Source organism: Pocillopora verrucosa, chromosome 7, assembly GCF_036669915.1.
Source record: "Pocillopora verrucosa isolate sample1 chromosome 7, ASM3666991v2, whole genome shotgun sequence".
NCBI classification, from domain to species: Eukaryota; Metazoa; Cnidaria; class Anthozoa; order Scleractinia; family Pocilloporidae; genus Pocillopora; species Pocillopora verrucosa.
In genome coordinates this window covers 9,357,160-9,376,857 of record NC_089318.1, presented here as the reverse complement: position 1 = coordinate 9,376,857, position 19,698 = coordinate 9,357,160, and the positions used below count along the sequence as shown (strand labels likewise).

Sequence of the window (19,698 nt, the reverse complement as noted above, 5' to 3'; positions counted from 1 at the left end):
AAGAAAACTCGACTTCCGACGACCTCTCGTGTATTGTAAACGGGGTAACTTACTAAGAGAAGATGACTCTTTCTCCAGTGTGGACGACATTGCCTTTGTGTTTGCGCCCATTGAAACATCCTCAGTAGAGGCGGAATCAAATAAGCAGTTGAGATCTCCTTGGCAAGCTTCTTCTGCTTGTTTGCGTAAGGTGTCATTTGGGAAAGAAAGATCTTCAAGGAACATAGGGACAAAAGATGCATTTTCGAAAGTTTTCAGGCTTTCTCCTGGTTTGTATGTAAAGAGTGTGGACCTGTTGTCTACCTGCCCTATTAAAGAGAAAAATGGGGAAAAGCTTCAATGTGACCAACTGATTCTTTGTCAATCTGTGGATTGCAAAAAGGATTAGAAACCATAAACTCCTCGACGGCTATCAATTATGGCATAACGAACATTACTAACTCCAGTTCCGTGAGTAATAAAAGACCGCACTTTTTCAAGTTGGGGTGTATCTTTTAGCCGAGGGCGTCCTATAGCTGCACAACTACGGTAATTTAACCTGCCGTCCTAGGTAGTCGATTGGAAGTACGTTAGCTTCTATGAGAAGCACTAAAAATTGATTTTTCCAAAATATTGAATTTGCCTCTGCTTCACCGACTAAGTGAAAGGGCACTGACTCTTCGCAGCAAAGCGCACACTTTCAAAAATTTTGAATTACATATATAGGTAAATGAAACTTACTTAAAAAGGTGTGGGCGAGCAATTAAGATATATAGTTTTTTAAACAAAAAACAATGCTAATGTCAAATACAATAGTCAATTTACAGCTAAAACTAATAAAAATGATAGGTGAAGGGAAATTTACCAATGAAAATTCCACTTCTCCACGTTTCCGGGTTGAACTAAGGTTAGAATTTTAGTTTTTGCGGAGGGAGGAAAACTAGAAGACCTGGGAAAAATGTTTGGAGCAAGGTCGACAACCGAAAGCAAACCCAACCAACATGAGTCAGAAGGCTTAGGAGTCGAACCCAAGCTACTAGGGTGGGAGGTCAGCGCTCTCACTAATGCATCAGCTCTGCCCCCTAGACAAACTTACCACAATAGCATTATGAAATCAATTAGAACTTATAAGAAAGAAAACTTTACTCACAAAGGAGACCAAAATTGTAATGAATGTCCTTGCTGTTCGCGTTTGAAGGCAAGATGGTTCCATTAGGCGTCAAAAAGTCGTCTTCAGGATCATCATTCCATCTTCCTAACAGGCCCTTTGTTTGATTTTTGAAGCTCTTTGGTGCAGCAAGTACAATTGAAAGTGCTCCCGAAACAGCTTTCGCTGTGACTGATATCCCCGACGGAAAAACCATTACAAAGGAGTTGTTGTCTGGTTTGGCAACAGCAACAGAGCCCTTAAGTGTAACAGATTCGTTTGAAAGGCTAGTGTAGTTAAAGGACTCTCCATCAATCAGCACGCTTAAGCTTATTTCTGTGGATAGAATTAGTCGATAAGATCATTTGACGAAAACACATACCAACAGAACAATGTATATTCACTTGTTTCCAAGAATTTGGTTGTTTAAGTACGTAGAAAAGAACAAGATCGGACAATAAAAGTTACGATAAAATCGAGGAAACCTTCAGATGGCAGAAGATTAAGTAATCCATTCTAACTATTGCATTTTGCTTAGTTACTGACCTGCATCGTTCAACTCAACCTGGACAACACTAGAATTGCCTTCCTTCGCAGCTGCAGCAGAAAACACTGTCGCTGTTCCGCCCCCTTTGGCCAGTTTCGTCCGAGCTTGTAACTGAAAAAATCCGTCACGAGCATCGGTCATCATGTATTCACCAAGACCATTAAAGGTGTAGTTTTTGCCATCAAGAGTGACAAAATGAGGGTCACCCCAGAGCCAACCTAAAAGTAGAAAAATTATATGAGATATATTCGTGAAATCAATGATATCTTGATGCAAAGAAATGGAAGGCAAGCATAATGCCTTGATTGCAAATATTTTAGATAAAATCCTTACTCCATTCTGGTACCACATAATTTCCGCAATTATCGGAAGGGCGTTTCTTGTAATACAAGTCACACAAGTCTGAGTTGACGCAGCACTTTTGATAGCCTTGTACGTCGCTTGAGTCGTGTTTAGCTCTTAATTCCTCGGTCAACTTGTGGTATCTATGTGCCGAACCTCCACCAGTATTTCCCACAAGCAGTGCACCCCAACTTTGCCAGTTAGTGGAGTAACAACATTCCTGGCCCCACCCATGTGGTGAGGGGAACTGAGCGTAGCCACACATTCTTGGCCAGTCTCTCCAGTTCACTGTGAACCTTTCGTCCCACCATGCTTGTCGCAGGACACAAGGACAAGGTTCGATGTATTCAGTGTAGAATCGAGGATCTGGTTGTGCTTTGAACCAGTCAATGCACTCCTGTCTTGCGTTAAGTTTCCCGAGGGATTCTTCCAGTCTGAAAAACCACTTCCCAACCATGTCAGCGTTACCTCTTATTCCGTCGATTGTTTCTATGTTGACAGTACCCGATCTAGGAAAGAGACAAACGGGAAAATTCCCCATCGATCAGATTTTCTACCACCCAATTAAAAGATATAGCTCTGTGCTTAACAACACAACCTACCGTGGCATGTTATATTTCCTTTCTCCCTTGTCTCCAGCATTCCAACCAACCACAGGCAACCCATATGAGTTGGAATAATATCGATAGTACATCCTGAAACAGAAATACAATTATTACTTTCATCTGGAGACGAAAACAAAACTGAAAACGACTCTTTCAAAATTGCACAGTTAGGTAAAGGCAGCCGTTGAGCAATTGAACTGCGATAAGGTTGCTAACTGATTGACATATTTTAAAACCCATTGGAATGCGCTTGTATAATTCATACAATAACCCTGTGTTGAGAGATGAACAGAGTTCTAATTTCAGATTGTGAGTCAGTTGCTGCATCAAGCAGTAGTCCATTAAATTCTCCTGACTCACAATAGAATAATTGTCTATGTTTAAGCTTCTTCGAAAACAAATAGTGTCTTGGTCATCGAAAGAACTTCTAATTTCGAGGAGATCCTTTGGTATTAACTTGACGTCTCAAGTTTCGGGGGAACCCTAGTTTTAGTACCATAAATAGGATAATTACATTCCCTAAAAGAGTCCTAAGTATAACTGATTTTGAGCTTTGTCTACTACAAGGAAGCGTATTCTCGTTCCACATATTGGTCGCGAGATCATTTTTCATGCAATTTGCTGATGGAGAATTGTAAAAGTAATGTATTGTTTTAATGCAATTCAACCAATATGAATGGAATGGATGATGCCAGTTTATTGGACCATTACACTTTAATTAATCATTTGGAAGTGGTTTTTTCACTGACGAATTGTGTCAAAGAGAGTTGGTTTCGAGCTCAGGAGGACTAAGGGCACTAACGTGATGGTGTGCAAATAGCGCAGCTTATAGGCAAATAGAGAAGCTTTTTCTTCCATAGACAGCATTTTTCAAGAAACTCTGAACTAGGAAGACCTCTACACTGAGCAAACCTTTGGGTTGGAGCGGACCACTGTAGACCATTGCTTGGATAATTGTACATCGTGAAGGAGTACACTCCATCTGTAATCAAAACCAACTGAAACGTATTTCCCTATGGATTCAATGTGATAAGTAATAACCAAGAATTGAACTTGATTGATGAATTTTGATTGGTTCTTACTTATGATGTATTAGAGGACAAACGCCCAGATGACTTCATAATTAACACCATTTTGCTGTTTATTATATAAAATGAGTAAAGTTCATGGTGCCGTGTTAAATATAATATCTTCAGGGTTTTAAAGTATTAGAAAATGCATTTCTTAAATAAACTTATTAGCAAGTGTATAGTTTCTTCCTCCATCCAGCATAAGATTAATAACCCCGAACATAGTGACAAGGCTTCTAAGCAAAGATCTAGATCTTTTCTGAGAGATCTCTTCATATCGGGAGATCACACTAATTTGCATTTCTGTGAAACTTATTTGTTTCCGATCTCGTTAAAACTGTTAGGCACAATTTCCAGACTTGATTTCGCAACACGTATTCTTCTTTTAAAAGAGAAGGTACCGCTCTTGCCTCAGTACAATCTTAGCGTAGCTGTGTTAAGACCCGTGGAACATCTTGTGCATTCGTAAAATTAGCTATTACTTTTACCTGGTTTTGCCATATTAGCAGGGTACTGATACGGACGTAAATTTTTCCCATGATGCCTTGAAGGCGGTTGGCAAAGGAGTCGACAACAGTCTCTTTGTGTCTGAAGAGGCCCTCTTCAACAAAGGAGTAGAACTTGGGTCGGAATCTGAATACACGTGGTAGTAAACTTTAGAAAAGCCCTGAATCACAAAAGAATCGTCCGTATCCGTCAAACCCCAATAAGGCGCCAACCTTGCCTCTTTCTTGAGCCACCAACGTTCCCCGAAATTGTAAGGCCACCAGGGAAGCCATTGTGAATCAAACAGCAGCAATCCGTTGCGACAGATCTTAAACAGAGAATAGGGTTGGGTTAGTTTTGAATTAATTGGCAGAACCCGGCTTTTTTCTTATGGGCATTGATTCCGATAAGAATTACTTTGGGAGAGAATTTACAAGTTAATTGCGTTATGTTACTACAACACACCCTATTAAGCTTAGAAAAGAATGACTGTTCCAAAAAAGCGTGGGAAAGACCTGATAGATTAGGTATACTATTATTAGTTTTCATCGGCAAATACGTCTTGAACGCTTTGAATTGGTTACAAAGTAATCGATTAATCGATTCGAGAAAAAAATCAACTTGTTTTAACTTCTTAGAAGAGTTAGCAGGGTACCTTCGCATCTTCAAGAAAAACAGTAACAAGGCAAGCGACCATCACAATCCACAGTCATGTTACGGTTGTCAGGTAATTGTCTGACTACTTAATTGAAATCGAATGCAAGAAGATATATACGTACGTGGACTTTGTAATGACGCTTGCCGAAGAATTGCATTCCATCGTCCGGGATGTCGATCTTGAAACATTGCCACGAGTACTCATACGTGTTTGGAATTTCCGAATCACCAGCGGAAGAACCGTAGGGATACATGAGCTGCATCGGTCCTAATATGAGTAAAGTAATGAGGCAATTCAAATACAACGTTCTGAAAAGCACCATTTTTAGATCAAAATTGTCGAAAACTATTGATTGTTTAGAGATTCAACAGTGTTCTTTCACAAGATGTACTCTAAATGTGACGGCTACATTACTTTCTATCCACTAGACAATTAGATTATGATCTCAAGAATGCTATCGCGAGGTAGTTGCGAAAGCAAATAATCTAATTGTTTGAATGGAGATCACCCTATCAGCCTAAAAGTTAATGTCGTCAGGTAGCTTAGCCTATTGTTCTAGTTTTACTTCAAAGGAAAAAGAAACATTAATCAACCTTATTGTAATGAATCATAATTTCTTGGCTGTGAAAGGAACCAATTTTTAATAGCATTTTACCTTCCGTTGTCGGACTCGGTGTATTTGCCGGCTCCCCCGTCGTCTTCACTGAATCAAGAAGTAGAAATGAGGTATACGAATATGAATGCAATTTTAAACAGTATTACCTTGTGCGTCGTTTTTCCTGGTAGCGTAAGATAATGCAACTGAGTTTATCCATAAATATCTCACATTTTTATCGCAGTTTTACCTATATACATAATTATTATATCGCTGGCAGCGCTCGTGGACGATATGAGGCAGATCATGTGTTCTGGTTGGCTACCCGAGCGAGCGAGATGGGCATATCTCGTTTTTTATGAACCTCAACTTCGTCTCGGTTCATGAAAACGCAAAATAAAGGAACTCGGCCAATATCTAACCATCTTGACTTCAGGCCTGGTCAATAACACATACATTATGAGACTATCCGGGATGAAGATCAAACTCTTAATAAAACGTGGACGAAATAAATTCTCGAGCCTCTTATGGGTGAATCAAGGGCCTCAATAAATCTTCACTAATTTACTTTGAATCGAGTCATAACCTCGCTAACCTTGTTTTCTTCGTTTTTCTACTTTTCTTTACCAGTGAGTATTTTCTCTTTTCAGTAATCTTGTTGCAACAGCAAGAAATGAAGGCTTTTAAAATTTTTCTGTGTTACAACAATCACGATCATGAATTTTTTATTTGAGTTTGCGAATAGTATCGAGTCCGCGCAATCCGCGAACAAGTCGTTGAATTTTTATCTCTAACATCGCAATATGTCAACTAATGTTTTCGCGGATAGCAGTCGGGCAGATTAAAGTCAGATCTTTATTAAGATTTCCTGAACTGTTCACATTTAGTGGAAACTTACCTACGCCAGTTTCTAGGGTAACGTTTGACTCATATAGGTGACTTTTGACAAGAGTAGCACTCTGACAGTATATTCTGTTCTTGGCTGAATGTTTTTGAGCGATACTTGAGTATCATTCGTCTGTATAACTGCCAATACGTCGATGACTGAGACACTTGTACAATACAATGTAACCCTTCAATTCACCCACAGTTTGCGTCTTTTTCCACTCTAATACAGCTGATGCTGAAATTGTGTTCTCGTCTTTCGTCGCTATATCTGAAGCGTGAATGAATAATCATCAACTCATGCCCAGCCCACTGACCTATGTAACTCAGGCTATGGTTGCCATCAAGAAAACTGAGAAATGCAGTTAGGTATCATGCAGTTGGATACCGTTTGGCAAGGGAACAAGAGAAGTTTTATAACATACAGCATGATTTCAAACTAAGGTGGGGGTGACGAATTATCTGTCACCTTCAATCACCTTGCCATGTTACAGCGCTGAACTCGCTATGCTGCTGAGACTTTGAGATATTTTCAAAATATACGTTTTGTTTCGGTGTTTCAGGACGCATGCCAATAATTATTGTCATCCATATGTGTGTGAACTTTAGGTATGGAAAAATAATGCCAAGTGAACTCTTAAAATTTTGTTTGTGTCATAAACCTTTTCTTAGTCTGCAAAGTGATATGTTTATCTATGTGGGATTTGGAAGCGATTGCACCTCTTGTCCTTACCAAGATCTATTTCCTGTTTCACCAAAGATATCGAGCGTAGAACCCTTTTCCTCTATTCCATTATCTGAATAAGACGCACTGTAAAAGAACTTTCATTGAAGGTGACAGCAAAAGGAGGATGCTTTCCACAAAATTTCCAATCTATACGCTGAGATTTGTCCCTCACTTGAACATAATCCGAGCTGCAAATATTCCAACAAGAATAGAGAACATTACAACCAAACTGGACAATAAAGTAGACAAGATAGCCGAGTACTCGCGATTGTTCTTTAGAACTTGAAATTTCAAACCCTGGGCGTCGGAGGCAAAAGATGTCGTAAGTCACGATGGGACCTAATCGTAAAATCTAACCTTACATAGTCTCGAAGTCGAGAACACGACTTCGTAGGTTTCAGGAGGAGATGGGAACGCAATTACGTAGTCTTTTGTGTCCAGATCCTGGACGTAAGTCCGCAAGAAAGGTCAACACTCCGCTTGAGACTTCCGTAATATTACACCATTCATTATTCAGTATTAGCTACCTATAACACTCTTTCGGCCATATATCCCTTTCTTTTTAAAATTTTGTGGTTTTCTTTGACAAATTAAACTTAGATGATTTCTCTGATTAACAACCAAACATAGCGTAGAATTGCTATTGTTCTTGTGACATTTACTTACAGTTCAGAGACGCATAGGTTTGTCATAACGCTTATTACTATTCATGGAAGCCCAGAAAGAAGCTTTTTTATTGGTTGCTATGAACCGCGCGGCAATACTCCTTAACTTGAATGTGGCGGCAAACTGAAACAATGGCTTTCGGTTGGCGCTATTGTTTACTCCCCTTTGTTGAATGACCACACCCCGCTTTTGTTCTCCTTCTTCTTCGTTTTGTATAAACTCGGCGTTGTTTTTTCGCAAAAGTTTGACATCCGACGCATAATTATAAGAAAGTTGCGCTAAGGTTTTGTTTCGTCAAAAGGAGGTTTTCGTTTTTTCGCAAAGTGAACTTGAAACGCAACGCCGGAAACTCAGCGCATTTTATAGTTTGTCCCAAGCGCGAGGAAGACGATCATGGTGCCGTAAAAAAAAAAAACTATCATTCATAATCGAGCTCACACTAAAGTTTTGCCAATGTAACGGATTGATCGGGTTGTCAACGAGCTCTGAAAAGATGCTCCCGATCGCTGACGTTTGTTCCATGACTTTATCCAATGCTCGATTTGATCGGCTGTTTGAATAAACCAGCTGCTTTCTACTATTTCCTTACTTTTTCCAATTCGCGGTAATAGTGAATAATTTTAACACTGAATGGTTTTTATGATTGGGACTATTATTTAGTCTTGGTAACCATTGGTTATTCAATCGACAGGCTTAAAACAAATAGCTCCGCACTCTCAAGACGCGCCATTTTCAAACGCGAAATTCCAACCAGCAGTTTTCAAACTGAAAGGCATAGTGGTTCCCGTTGACCAATTTGGTAAACGTTTTTGCAGATTCTTGGGGATAAAAGATGACTTTTCCATAACCGTGCGTGGGTTATGGAAATTCAATAAAAGCTTTTCAGAAATTTGCTTTGGAAAACGGACTCCATACAAAAAAAGGTCAATTTTTCCTTATTTTCAAGTGCAAAAGGATACTCCTTCCACTTGTTCAATCTTCTTTATTTTAGTCTTAAATTGTTGATACAACTTTCCTCTTCAAAATTCCGTGCGTGGGTTTTAAGATTTTTAATTCTTGAAATCAGGAAAGCAAGTTTTATCAACGCTACTTGGCCAATTATGGCCCTTTCTTCTCTAATTTTGGGCTTTTCAGAGCGCGTATTTGCGCTTCGGTGATCATGAATATTTAATGAATGTCACAGCATTCTGCCCTATGACACGAAATTTTGAACATTTTTCACCGAATTTTGTTGACAGCGACCTAAATCAAAGCAACTGGCAATGACTCTGTATTTTAATTCGTAGATATATGTGACTGATCGAATGCGGCTAAACGCTGGAATTTGTTTTCCAAAAAATATATCCTTAACATGAAAATGTGTATGTGTTCTATACAGGGCCGTTGTCTTTAAAAAGTGCGTTCCATGACTTTTACATCGCTTTTTTTTACAGCAAGAATTCTTCTTAATTTCCATAGGAAATGTGACAACTTTGTGGCAGATAAACCACGACTAACGTGTCGAATGCCTCACAATGCAAAGGAGCGCAAAGCTTTATTATTGATTTTGAAAACTGATTACCAGCGGCGTCCCATTTTCTCGCGATTTGCCAAAAAAAAAAAGGTAACTCGTTGTCGCGACCGCAAATCAGAGTCATTCTATCCCCAGACTCTATTTGCTCTTTACTCGCAGCCGTAGTAAGTTGTCATCATTATGCAACCTTTCAAATTAATAAATACCTGCAGGGAGTACCAAAACCTTCTGTGTGCAAATAGTCGAACAAAAGTATGATCTTCGTTTCTCTTAATTCCATTCCTTGCCCTATTACCCAAGTACAATTGGCATTACTTGGATAATTACTGGGATAGTTAGGACTGGCAAATTCTGTGACATCACCGGGTACAAAAGACAGACAACCTGGAAAATATTGAAAAATAAAGTTAAAAAGTGATGAATGACATTTTGCAAATTATTAACTCAATGGAATGGGTAAGAGGGTTGAAAAAAGAGAGACTAAATGACGTGAACGATTTACTGGGGGAAAGGCTTTTTCAGACGATTTGATATACATGCAACTAGCAAACAGTGTGCTCAAGCGAATCAAAGTATTTTTATATCCAACATCTTTCTTCACGCACCAGTTTTGGCAAAAAGTGGCCGACTTTGAACTCCAACACCAGCTCTCGTAAACCCGGCAAGGTAGATTCTGTATAGTGTCAAAACTTTCAGGCCTTTTAAGAGTACAGACGAAACTAGAGGCCCAACTGATATATTGTAATAGCTGTCTTGTGTCCAAGCCTCTTTATACCGAACCAGGTAACCTTGAAGCTCTCCTCGGATATCATCTTTATTTATGAGAGACCACGTAACTCGAATAGTTGTAGAATTTGTGCCGTGTCCCGAGACATTACTTGGCGGCTTTGAGGGAACTGCGAATATAACAAAAAAAACATTATAAGAAAATCAATTAAACTATTAAGGTAAAATAAAAGAGAATCCTTTTTAACGAAAAGAATTACAAATTTGGAGATCGCTATTTTGAATCGAAACTTGAAGCACAACATGATTCAAGCTTAAAATTTAAAATAGAAATCCTTCTGAATAACCCACAGTATGGCTGAGTTCGAATTGTATCAACTGTATTAAAACTGAACGGAAGCTTAAAGCAAACAGCAAGGTTAATAACTGAGGACGGTCTGCTGAGTTGTTTTCAAAGTGCGTTCTAGATCATAGTTTTCGAAAGGACAAGTAACACTTATGAAACTCAAAACTCGGTGATAAGTATATTTCCTCATGTACCTCTCAATGGCAAGACCGTAGGATCATAGGATCAAATGACTCAAAGAGCAAATTTTCTCCTTTACTAAGAAATATGACATAGATATCCTAGACTTTTACCAACTGTCGGCTCGTGTTGCCGAAGCGTAGTTTTTTTGGAAAATGGCGGACTTTAAGCGCGAGTGTCTGCTGCTCCGTGCTCACCCACGTTCTTTCATTGTTAAAAATTAATCATTCCTCACCATCTTCATTTGTCCTGAGTACCACAACACTGCTGCTTCTCATTGAAATCGATCCATTTCTTTTACCTTTGGACAAGGCAATCATTTGAACCCTGTATTCTGTGTACGGCACAAGCCTTTGAACCAAAGTACTAATGGACGAAGAATTGGCTGCAGCTAAATGTAAGGTATCTTTGATTTCAGTAGCTCTGCAAGCGGCGACGAAGCCGTAAAAATCATGCATCGAAAGAGAAAAGGTGTCATTTGGCCATGTTACCAACACTGTTGTCGAGGAGATGCTCTCAGCAGTTATATTCCAACCTTGTATGCGAGGGGCTATATACGGGTCATAACAAAAAAATTCGAGTGAAATCTGGCTGACTCTTTACTCAAGATAGAATTAAACAAAAGGTATCGTCGGATGTTTCTCTAACAATCTTATGTTACTCAAAGGTCTCCCTTAAACTTTTCGTTATAAAGTTAAACTGACCTTCGGTGAATGACTTGTTGAGTATGTGATATTGGACCTTAAATCCTGTTGCTGAAGACGTCCGGCGACTCGAATAGTAACGCAGGTGTAAGGAAGGACCTTCCCAAACAACTGTTAATCCTGTCCTTCTGCCACATACTCTTTCGACTTCCTGACCTTTATTGATCTCCAGGTAGAAACGCCTATTGAAAAAGATTCCTTAATGCTTTCAACTCATATAGAGCTGTTTTGAGAGAGGTTGTCGGAAAAAAGGAGTACGAGAGTGCATACTAAAACTCTGAAAGGTATTGTGGGTAGTTCTCAGGTCACGGTTCCATGACCTCAGGATTTGAGGGAAACCTGAGAAAGTGTCACTGTAAGGGAGAGGCATCGCGTGTTTGATGAATTTATTTATTTCACTTATTAAAATACATTGATTATCGGATACCTAGATTTCCTCTGAAGATTGGAGCTGGCTCTTCTGTCCTTTTTTTCCGACAACCTCATTTGAAACAGCTGGATACATGTAAACACACAAGATCTAGAAGCTCTGAAGTTGTCATATTTCTATGTCAACTTCAGAGCTACCTCGTTTAAGAACATATTTAGTTTATCTGAAGAATTGTCTTTAATTATTAAAGTGTGTTGCACGTTGCACAAAAAACATAGGTTGACCTTGATTTTTTTAAAATTCCATAACGAGATGAAAGATGGCTTTTCAGCTTTTTCACTTTGATGTTCCATGGAATCAACAAACGCCTCACATTTAGCTATTCAAATCTACCGATGCAATACCTTCACCAGGTTTTTTCTAGTGGTACAACGCCAACATTTGCGATCTATCTGACCCCAGTAACTTTAGAGATAGTGACCTAACATGGACTAAATCAACGCAAACAACAATAAAAGTTATCAAGAGGAAAAAACTTCGCCGCTCTGGCCTATGTAACTGTTTACCTGCAGTTCCATGTTAACGGTAGATTGAAATGTACAAATGTCAGCAGGACTATTGAATTGTTGTCAGGAGCAGTAAAGTTCCAAGTGCAATCATTCCAATCGACATAATAAGGAAACCCAGGACTAGTAATCTCGCCAATGTGACCAGAAATGAATGCTTCACATTCTTTGATACATTAAATGAAACAAAAAATTATTCAAAGTAATAATGAAATCCTAGTAAACTTTATCTTATCATTCGGATTTGATTTGTTTATCGTATTACTGAGTTGAGTGAATGAAAAACAACTGATTCACTTTAACGAAGTGAAGGTGAGAGAAACAGCCAAAAGATTATTCTAAAAAGTATTTAATTCATTCGACTACCGTGTCAGAAAACTTTGCAAATAATACGAATTCAAATAATTATACTAAATGAATGTGTGACTAATAGCGTGTCGACGAGATTCCTATCTGGTTTGATTATTTGAAAACTAATGCTAGACACAAGAAACCATTTTTTTCTAATTACAGATTAAGTTTATATTTAAAAATAATCAATAAGAAATAATGACACTAAAAAGCATACGTGTTTTGATCCAATTCCAATTCTTTGGACCTTCTCCGACAGATGTAAACGCTCTGACATAAATTTCATACTCTGTGCCGGGCTTTAAATCAGTTAGCAAAACATGCAGCTGTTCTGGTCCCACAGTAACATTTTTATAAAGGTAGGTCCTGTACTCAGAGTAATGCACTCTGTATCCTCGTAAAATGCCACCAGTATCTTCTTGTGACAGGGCATACCAACTCACATAAATACTCTGATGATCCAAAGCGAAGACGTTCTTGTACGAAGGTGCACGCAGGGGTACTGAAAAAATATAAGTGGTTTCTTAGACAGGCGGTAACACAAAAATTCATAGAAATTGTAGAAATTAATGAGGAGCAAAAAGATATTGCTAATTCTAAAGTTGTAAAATTATCTTTCAAGTGGTCAATAAATTTAGACTTTCAATGTAGTCAACAAACGCCTTACGTTCAGCTCGTTAAGCTATCAAGACGTTACTTTCATCATATTTTCTCCAATGGTGTAACACTATTCTCGAAACACATGCACACATGTGAATGCAACCCAAACAATGCTGTGACAACGGGCTACTCTTCGAAACGTCAGCTCCTTATGGCAGTTTCAATACCAGTATCCTTTTATATTTCATAACAGGCCCACTGTTTTTTCCTTTAAGTACGTAGTCATCAATAATAATAATAATAATAATAATAATAATGATAATAATAATAATTACTATTTAAATACACTTACAAATGTCAAACCATGTACCCGGGAAAATCCTCTTTAAGTATCTTTAACAAGGGGACATAGCAGAAATTCTTGACAACCTAAAGAACTGACATTTACGGAATAGAACTCGGAATAATAATTATTGATGGAGTTAAAGTCACTCACCCCCCTCTGCAGTTTGGATGTCAGTGCTTTCACTTGTTTTTAAAGATATCTTGCCACTATCACGATCCCTGAGGAGAGCAACAGCTCTCACTTGGTACTTCGTGTAGGGTTTTAGTCCACTCACCATCGTAGACGCATCATGTGCCACATCCAGTTGATGTATGTCGCCAGTACCACTTGGCAACTTGTGCAAAACAACTAAATACCCATATATGTGGCTAGAATTTGAGTTGTTGGCACTTAACGGAAGCCAACTTGCATTAATCGCTTTAGAGATGACTTGAGTGACCGAGAAATTCCAACCAGGTTCAACGAGAGCTTGAACATTGAAATATAAAAGAAACATATTTTCAAAGATAGTGGCAGCTGTTAATGATAATAACTAAGGCCTAGTTCAAACGTCGATCTTTACATGTACCGAACCTAATTGCAATTTGGGTCGACTCGAATAATTAAGAGCGGCAGTTGATTCAAACGTCTATACAAATCTGCCGATCCTAATTGATTCAAACGTCGATCTTTACATGTACTTAATAGAAACGTTAGGTTCGGTACATGTAAAGATCGACGTTTGAACTAGGCCTAACTCACAGTAAAACGTCAAAGACAGTAAGAGGCCTAGGTTGCAGGAAAATAGTCATAAGTTATATGTCCGGGTCTTAATCATCCTCACGAAATCCCTTTGGCAAGCTTCTCTTTTGAAGTGTTTTTTACCTTACAAAAGCCGTGAACACGTAATTTTTTCATGATTACTTATGTGAAAAATGTGATATTTTCAATTCTTCTCAGGATGTGCAAGTTCGTGTAAATTCTTTGTTCCCTTTTTTAATTGCCAACTCCTTCAGCTCTTAAAAATCCATATAGAAACATTTTACTCTGAGAAAGACATCACATTAAACACAACTTCGTAAAAATTTTAAAATTTTCCCTTGTGACAAATAAATGTACGTACCCACTCCGGCAAATTTCTTGATAGACATCACTTTCCTATATATCTGATTTTTTAAAATTTCGCACAGCACTTTGAACTTTACTGGTTCTGACCCCTTGTAAATTTAGGCTGAGTTTTGTTTAACGTGATTGAAAAATTTGGGAAAAGGCAACTTTTACATGTACCACCAAACAAAGAATCATGAACAAAAATAAAACACAGGTCAAATTGATAAATTAATTTTTATTGCCAAATTTTCCTTAAGTTGCCAGAAGTTGCCTGATTTTTATTGGGCAAATTTTGTTTAAATCACCTTAGGTTGCTTTAAATCGCTTCCAGAATATGACTTCGTAAGAATTATCTCTTTGGGAGATCCGTTTGACGAAGTAAAATTCATAGCTTGAATGAATCAGTTTAGTTCCGTCAGGCCGACGATAGAACCAGTTTTTCTATGAAATATCAGCACTCTTGTTAAAACACTTAAACTAATTTCGTGTGTGTTGATAATCGTTTCGCAGATTGAAAATTGATGAACCGAGGCGGAGGCCAACGGGAATGAGTCCTAAAAATAGATTAGTTGTCAAACTTACCATCCGAGCGTGAGTTGTTAATGACGAAATAATGAACTTTCAGTCGAGAGCCATAATCGTAGAGGTAAGACGAGATATCCACAGAGCTGTTCGACACCAAAACGGCAAAAGGCGTTCTTTTATAGCAGTCCAGCCGCTTGTACTCTCGCACGCTTCTTACGTCTGTAACACACCTTAAAACCAGTGAAAAATAAATCATGATTATGAGATGTGCGCTGAACCACAAATCCGGCTCATTAGCTTGCCAACAAGTTCTTTTAGGGGTGCTCTTCTGGTTGACTATCAGCAGATAGGAATTCTTAGAACTCAGAATACTGCAACCTGCATGTCGTTACATCTGAGTCTTTTAACCGGAGACGATTTTCTTTTTCTCCTAATGGTTAAATGAATAGTTTACGCCCGTTGGAACATGGCAGTTCTGAATAGTTAACCGCGAGTTACCACTAACGCCCTCCGTATGGGGGGAGGGGCCTCAGCAATATCTCTGTCGTACTCAGGCGCGTGATAGGTGAGAAGTTTAGGAGTACTATAATTTGACGACCCCAATGGGTGGGTCAAATTCCAAACAACAAGCAAACAACAAGCCGTAAGGTAAATTACCATGCTTTATAGAGAATTCTTCCATTTTTATCAGAATTTACGAAAAGAAAATCGCTTAGCTTTGTGTAGAAAATTCTGAAAATTTTTACGATTTTAAAACAAAATTTTGTATTGAACAGTACTTTGGGACACATCAATACTGCAAGTTAATATTTGCCGTTCTAATTAGAGTCACCAACGTCGCAAAGCCTCAACTGAAGTGCAATGGCTCAATTCTGCTTTCAGCCATAATTCATATCACGTTTGGGAATGAAGTATCGTTAACTCCAAAACTAAGTTCGTGGCTTAAAAAGCGACACGCTTACTGTTTTTCGAAACGAGTATTATTTAGCATATTTCCTTTTAGCTTTGAACTCCAAAAGGTCTACCTCAATCGGAATAAATAGGAAAAATACTCTTGAAAGTTTTAAAGCCTCTCGGCTAAACTTAACGGGACTTTCAGCCGAAGTGAAACTGCACACGTCATGCCATAGATGCACAGCCGTGCGTTTATACAGGTTTTTTTACTATGGTAGCTCTTTAGGAAATAGGTAGAACTTGCGCACGCGCTATGTTATGATACGAAATAACCTACTTTCCAAATAACCGTACACCATCTCAGGATATTTGAAACCTGTTCACACGTTATTTACATTCTTAGTGTAGTAGGATAATAAATGTGTCTTTTCAAACGTTTTGGTGAGTAGTATCGTTGATTATTTTTACGGGTTGGGCCGCATTTTGACCAGCCCGCAGGGCGAGTAAAAATAAAAACAACGAGTATTCTTCCATCCGACCCGCTCACAATTACATTAATCGATGAAACCTTCGTTCATTTGATATCTGACTTCTCTAAAACAATTTGTTCGTTGTAAGATGTTGAGCGAAGTTTTGAGTTCTACTAGAAATAAACTTTCCCTTATTCTTTGCAAGTCCCATTTATTTGGACGCTTCTACCGTACATTTTCACAACAGAAGCTGAAGTAATTCGTTAAATAAAATTCGCGTTTAATCCTATTGTGCTTAGCTAGAAAAAAAACGTCTTACTTGACGTCAGTTTTTTGGTGGGAGGAAAGACAAGGCTTACATACGCTATTGCAACAAACAAACAAGCAAATTCTTATTGCTTCAAAACATACACTTGAATTCACTTACTATTTGACATTCCTTGACATTAAAAACTGAACAGAGGTAGTCGTGGATTGATCGCCGTTGGAAGAGAGTGATACTTTCCATAATATAAGTTTAGAAGAAAAAGGCGCTATAGTCTTTTAATTCTAGTTTGCTTGCCAAATCAGTATACGAGAGTTTCTTTCCTGACAGAAGTCAGACCGCAACAGATCAACGTTTCAAGTTTGTTTGAAGGCCTTTTATATAACCCTTATCATTACTCAAATAACATTGTTTCTTTTAGAATTATATTACGTTTCTTCAATCTGTCATCTACTCGCCCAAAAATTGTTCGGTTTATGGAGGTCTTTCTATAGTTACAGCCCTAAATCATAACGGTTCTTTTGGAAAGCATTTCGTTAAATTTTGGAAAAAAAATGAAAATGCTATTCAATAGCCTAGGTCGGTCAGTCCGTATTGGGAAAGACTATCCCCCTGTCTTAAGTATCGTTGGTGAATAGCATATATATATATATGTCGCATATTTTGTCTTAGAATTTGATACAAAGCGGGTAAAGTAACAGTCTAAAAGCCCTCTACAGAAAGCCATCGCATGATACAAAATAAGGGTCTCCCCGGCGATTACAACCTGGCCTTTGAAAGCAAGAGAGCTTTAAATACTTCTTGCTGTGACTGTTCCTGTGCAAAATTTGCTTTCTAGCAAGGTGTTTTTCGTGCCATGTGATCGCTTGCGGTTTGCTTTTATTCCGATTAACTAAACTATCATTATTTAAGCAAACTCTAAGTACAAGTCAGTCGATTGAGAATTCATATTAACTATCGAAGACGGTTGCCATAATACCAAAAGAAAAAGTCGGTCTTAACAGGAAATTATGTTTGCTTCGAAATATAAAACTTTGACCTGTACATCGAGCCCATAAGAGCCTTTTACTGATGACCTATCAACAAAAATTAGAGAACATGATAATTCACAAATTCGATCATAAACACGCACCCCACTGTAGAATGCCTTTGCAAATCCACACCAAGTGACCTTCATTTCGTTTTGTTTCATATTATCATTAAATAAATTAGAGTGGAAACGTAAAATCAAAAACTTCCATAAATTAAGAATTTAAGTTTTACCAACACTTATGTCGTTGTTCTTCAAAAACCAGAAGTATGCTGGAATTCGCAAATGGAGATTGTATCATCCAGTGGCAATATATTAAATGGCGCCCTTGCAGGTTGCTTCCGCTGAATTCACCCGACGGCATATCAAAGTTCTGTCCACACACTGAAAGAAAGATTGATCAAGTCAGGCAATTATATTGTTAAAAAGCAATTTTAAAAGGGGAAAATGGGGCCGTTTTTACATTCCTTCGGTCTGGTTGCCACAGTCATAGGTTTTTTAAAATTATCTGAAATTCCCTAACGAACATAAATTTTTCTGACCTAATGAATTAAAAATTTAACGAGCGAATCCTGATAATGACCTCAAACTGTCGTATACCCCCTTCGCACCGCGTAACCAGCCTATGACATATGATGCTAAAATGGTCTATTTCGGAATGTACTTCGAAGATTCGCGCTTAAGAGAAAAATGTTTTTTTCTAACGTACATAGTTAGGGACCCTTCAAATAACAAATTACATTCGTAACTTGTGAAAATGATTCGAAAATATTAATTTTCGAATGCGTAAATGAAAGAGCTAGACCTAATTAGGCCAAACTGCCTCACATACTCACTTTTTGTTGGGTTATTGTAACGTGATTAGGAATACAATCGCAAAGAAACGTGACATTATTGTAAAGCAGCGTATTTGAATAAGGCTATTTCTCCAGGAACTGTAGCCAGCTCTTTATGGCAACTCAAGTTGTGAGGAGCTGATGCTTTAGGAATAAGTTGCACTTTTAATAGATTTACAAACAAATCTTCAAGTCTATGACTAGTTGTCGAAGGGTCACTTTACGTCACGTTCAGAAATAACCCTCCCCTTATCATTTATGCCACAGAAGTGTGTGTTTTATTCTAAACCAAAATAAAATGTATCTGTAAAATTAATATTTGAAGGGTAAGAACAGCTTTTCGTTTACAATCTCCAACATTTTGCTAATCTCGGTTCAGTTTTCACTGACTTATTTTCAAAATAATGTAATTGCCTGGAACTTTAGTTGAGAAACAATTTACAAATAATGACTTGAAGGCTATTAATTACATTTTATTGCGTTAATATCGAGAGGAGAACTTCCTCTTTGTTTATGCTATTCGACAAGTCTAGAAACTGATTGCTTCGCTTTTAGTGTGCCATAGTGTTAGTAATTGACCAGAAGCTATTTATTATTCGTTAATTCAATACAGCGTATACACCAATGGTAGTAGAAGCGACCTTCATGTAGGTCACGTTTTTGTCTGAACTAAGGGGGATCACAAAATATGATCGGTGTCTTAGATGAAATACCAGGCCATAATCGTGAATAATAAATTTTTTGTATTTAACCGAAGAGTTTCATTCCATAGTAAAACATTGTCTCTTTTCACATATGCTTCTTCACTTCTCTTTTAATGTGTTGCACGTTATTATGCAGCATTACATTTAGGAATGAGATTTGTTCACTACATACCTGTGTGAGGATAAATATAATGTTCTGCGCCTTCCCCAACAGACGTACGACCTGTAACTTTGACTTCATATATTGTGACCTTCTTCAGCCCAGTTATAGTAAATACTCGAGTATTTGCGTTCACACTATGATTGGTAAAGCTATTACTTGAATTGTATATTCTATAGCGCACATTGTATCCAAGAAGAATTCCATGAGCATCTTCGCTAGATATTGGATCCCATACAATCTCCAGTCTGTCGACGCCTCGATTGATCGCGCGCAGCCATGGAACACGATCGGGAACTTGGAAAAGAGAAAGAGT

General features: G+C 38.1%; 1 protein-coding gene across 1 annotated transcript in view; it reads right to left on the bottom strand.

Moving 5' to 3' along the window:
- LOC131771569 (uncharacterized) overlaps window positions 1-19,698 on the bottom strand; it is a 42,148-nt gene that overhangs the window by 9,728 nt on the left and 12,722 nt on the right. Inside the window, 27 exon segments of the mRNA XM_066169411.1 lie at window positions 54-308; window positions 1,130-1,462; window positions 1,673-1,891; window positions 2,007-2,524; window positions 2,618-2,710; window positions 3,533-3,635; window positions 4,182-4,225; window positions 4,227-4,504; window positions 4,956-5,101; window positions 5,490-5,537; window positions 6,328-6,348; window positions 6,351-6,458; window positions 6,461-6,481; window positions 6,484-6,585; window positions 7,048-7,088; window positions 7,090-7,120; window positions 7,123-7,229; window positions 9,427-9,604; window positions 9,826-10,116; window positions 10,708-11,022; window positions 11,177-11,358; window positions 12,113-12,278; window positions 12,681-12,965; window positions 13,560-13,877; window positions 15,081-15,253; window positions 17,916-18,066; window positions 19,395-19,679. Of these exon segments, the coding sequence (XP_066025508.1) occupies window positions 54-308; window positions 1,130-1,462; window positions 1,673-1,891; window positions 2,007-2,524; window positions 2,618-2,710; window positions 3,533-3,635; window positions 4,182-4,225; window positions 4,227-4,504; window positions 4,956-5,101; window positions 5,490-5,537; window positions 6,328-6,348; window positions 6,351-6,458; window positions 6,461-6,481; window positions 6,484-6,585; window positions 7,048-7,088; window positions 7,090-7,120; window positions 7,123-7,229; window positions 9,427-9,604; window positions 9,826-10,116; window positions 10,708-11,022; window positions 11,177-11,358; window positions 12,113-12,278; window positions 12,681-12,965; window positions 13,560-13,877; window positions 15,081-15,253; window positions 17,916-18,066; window positions 19,395-19,679 (4,812 nt within the window).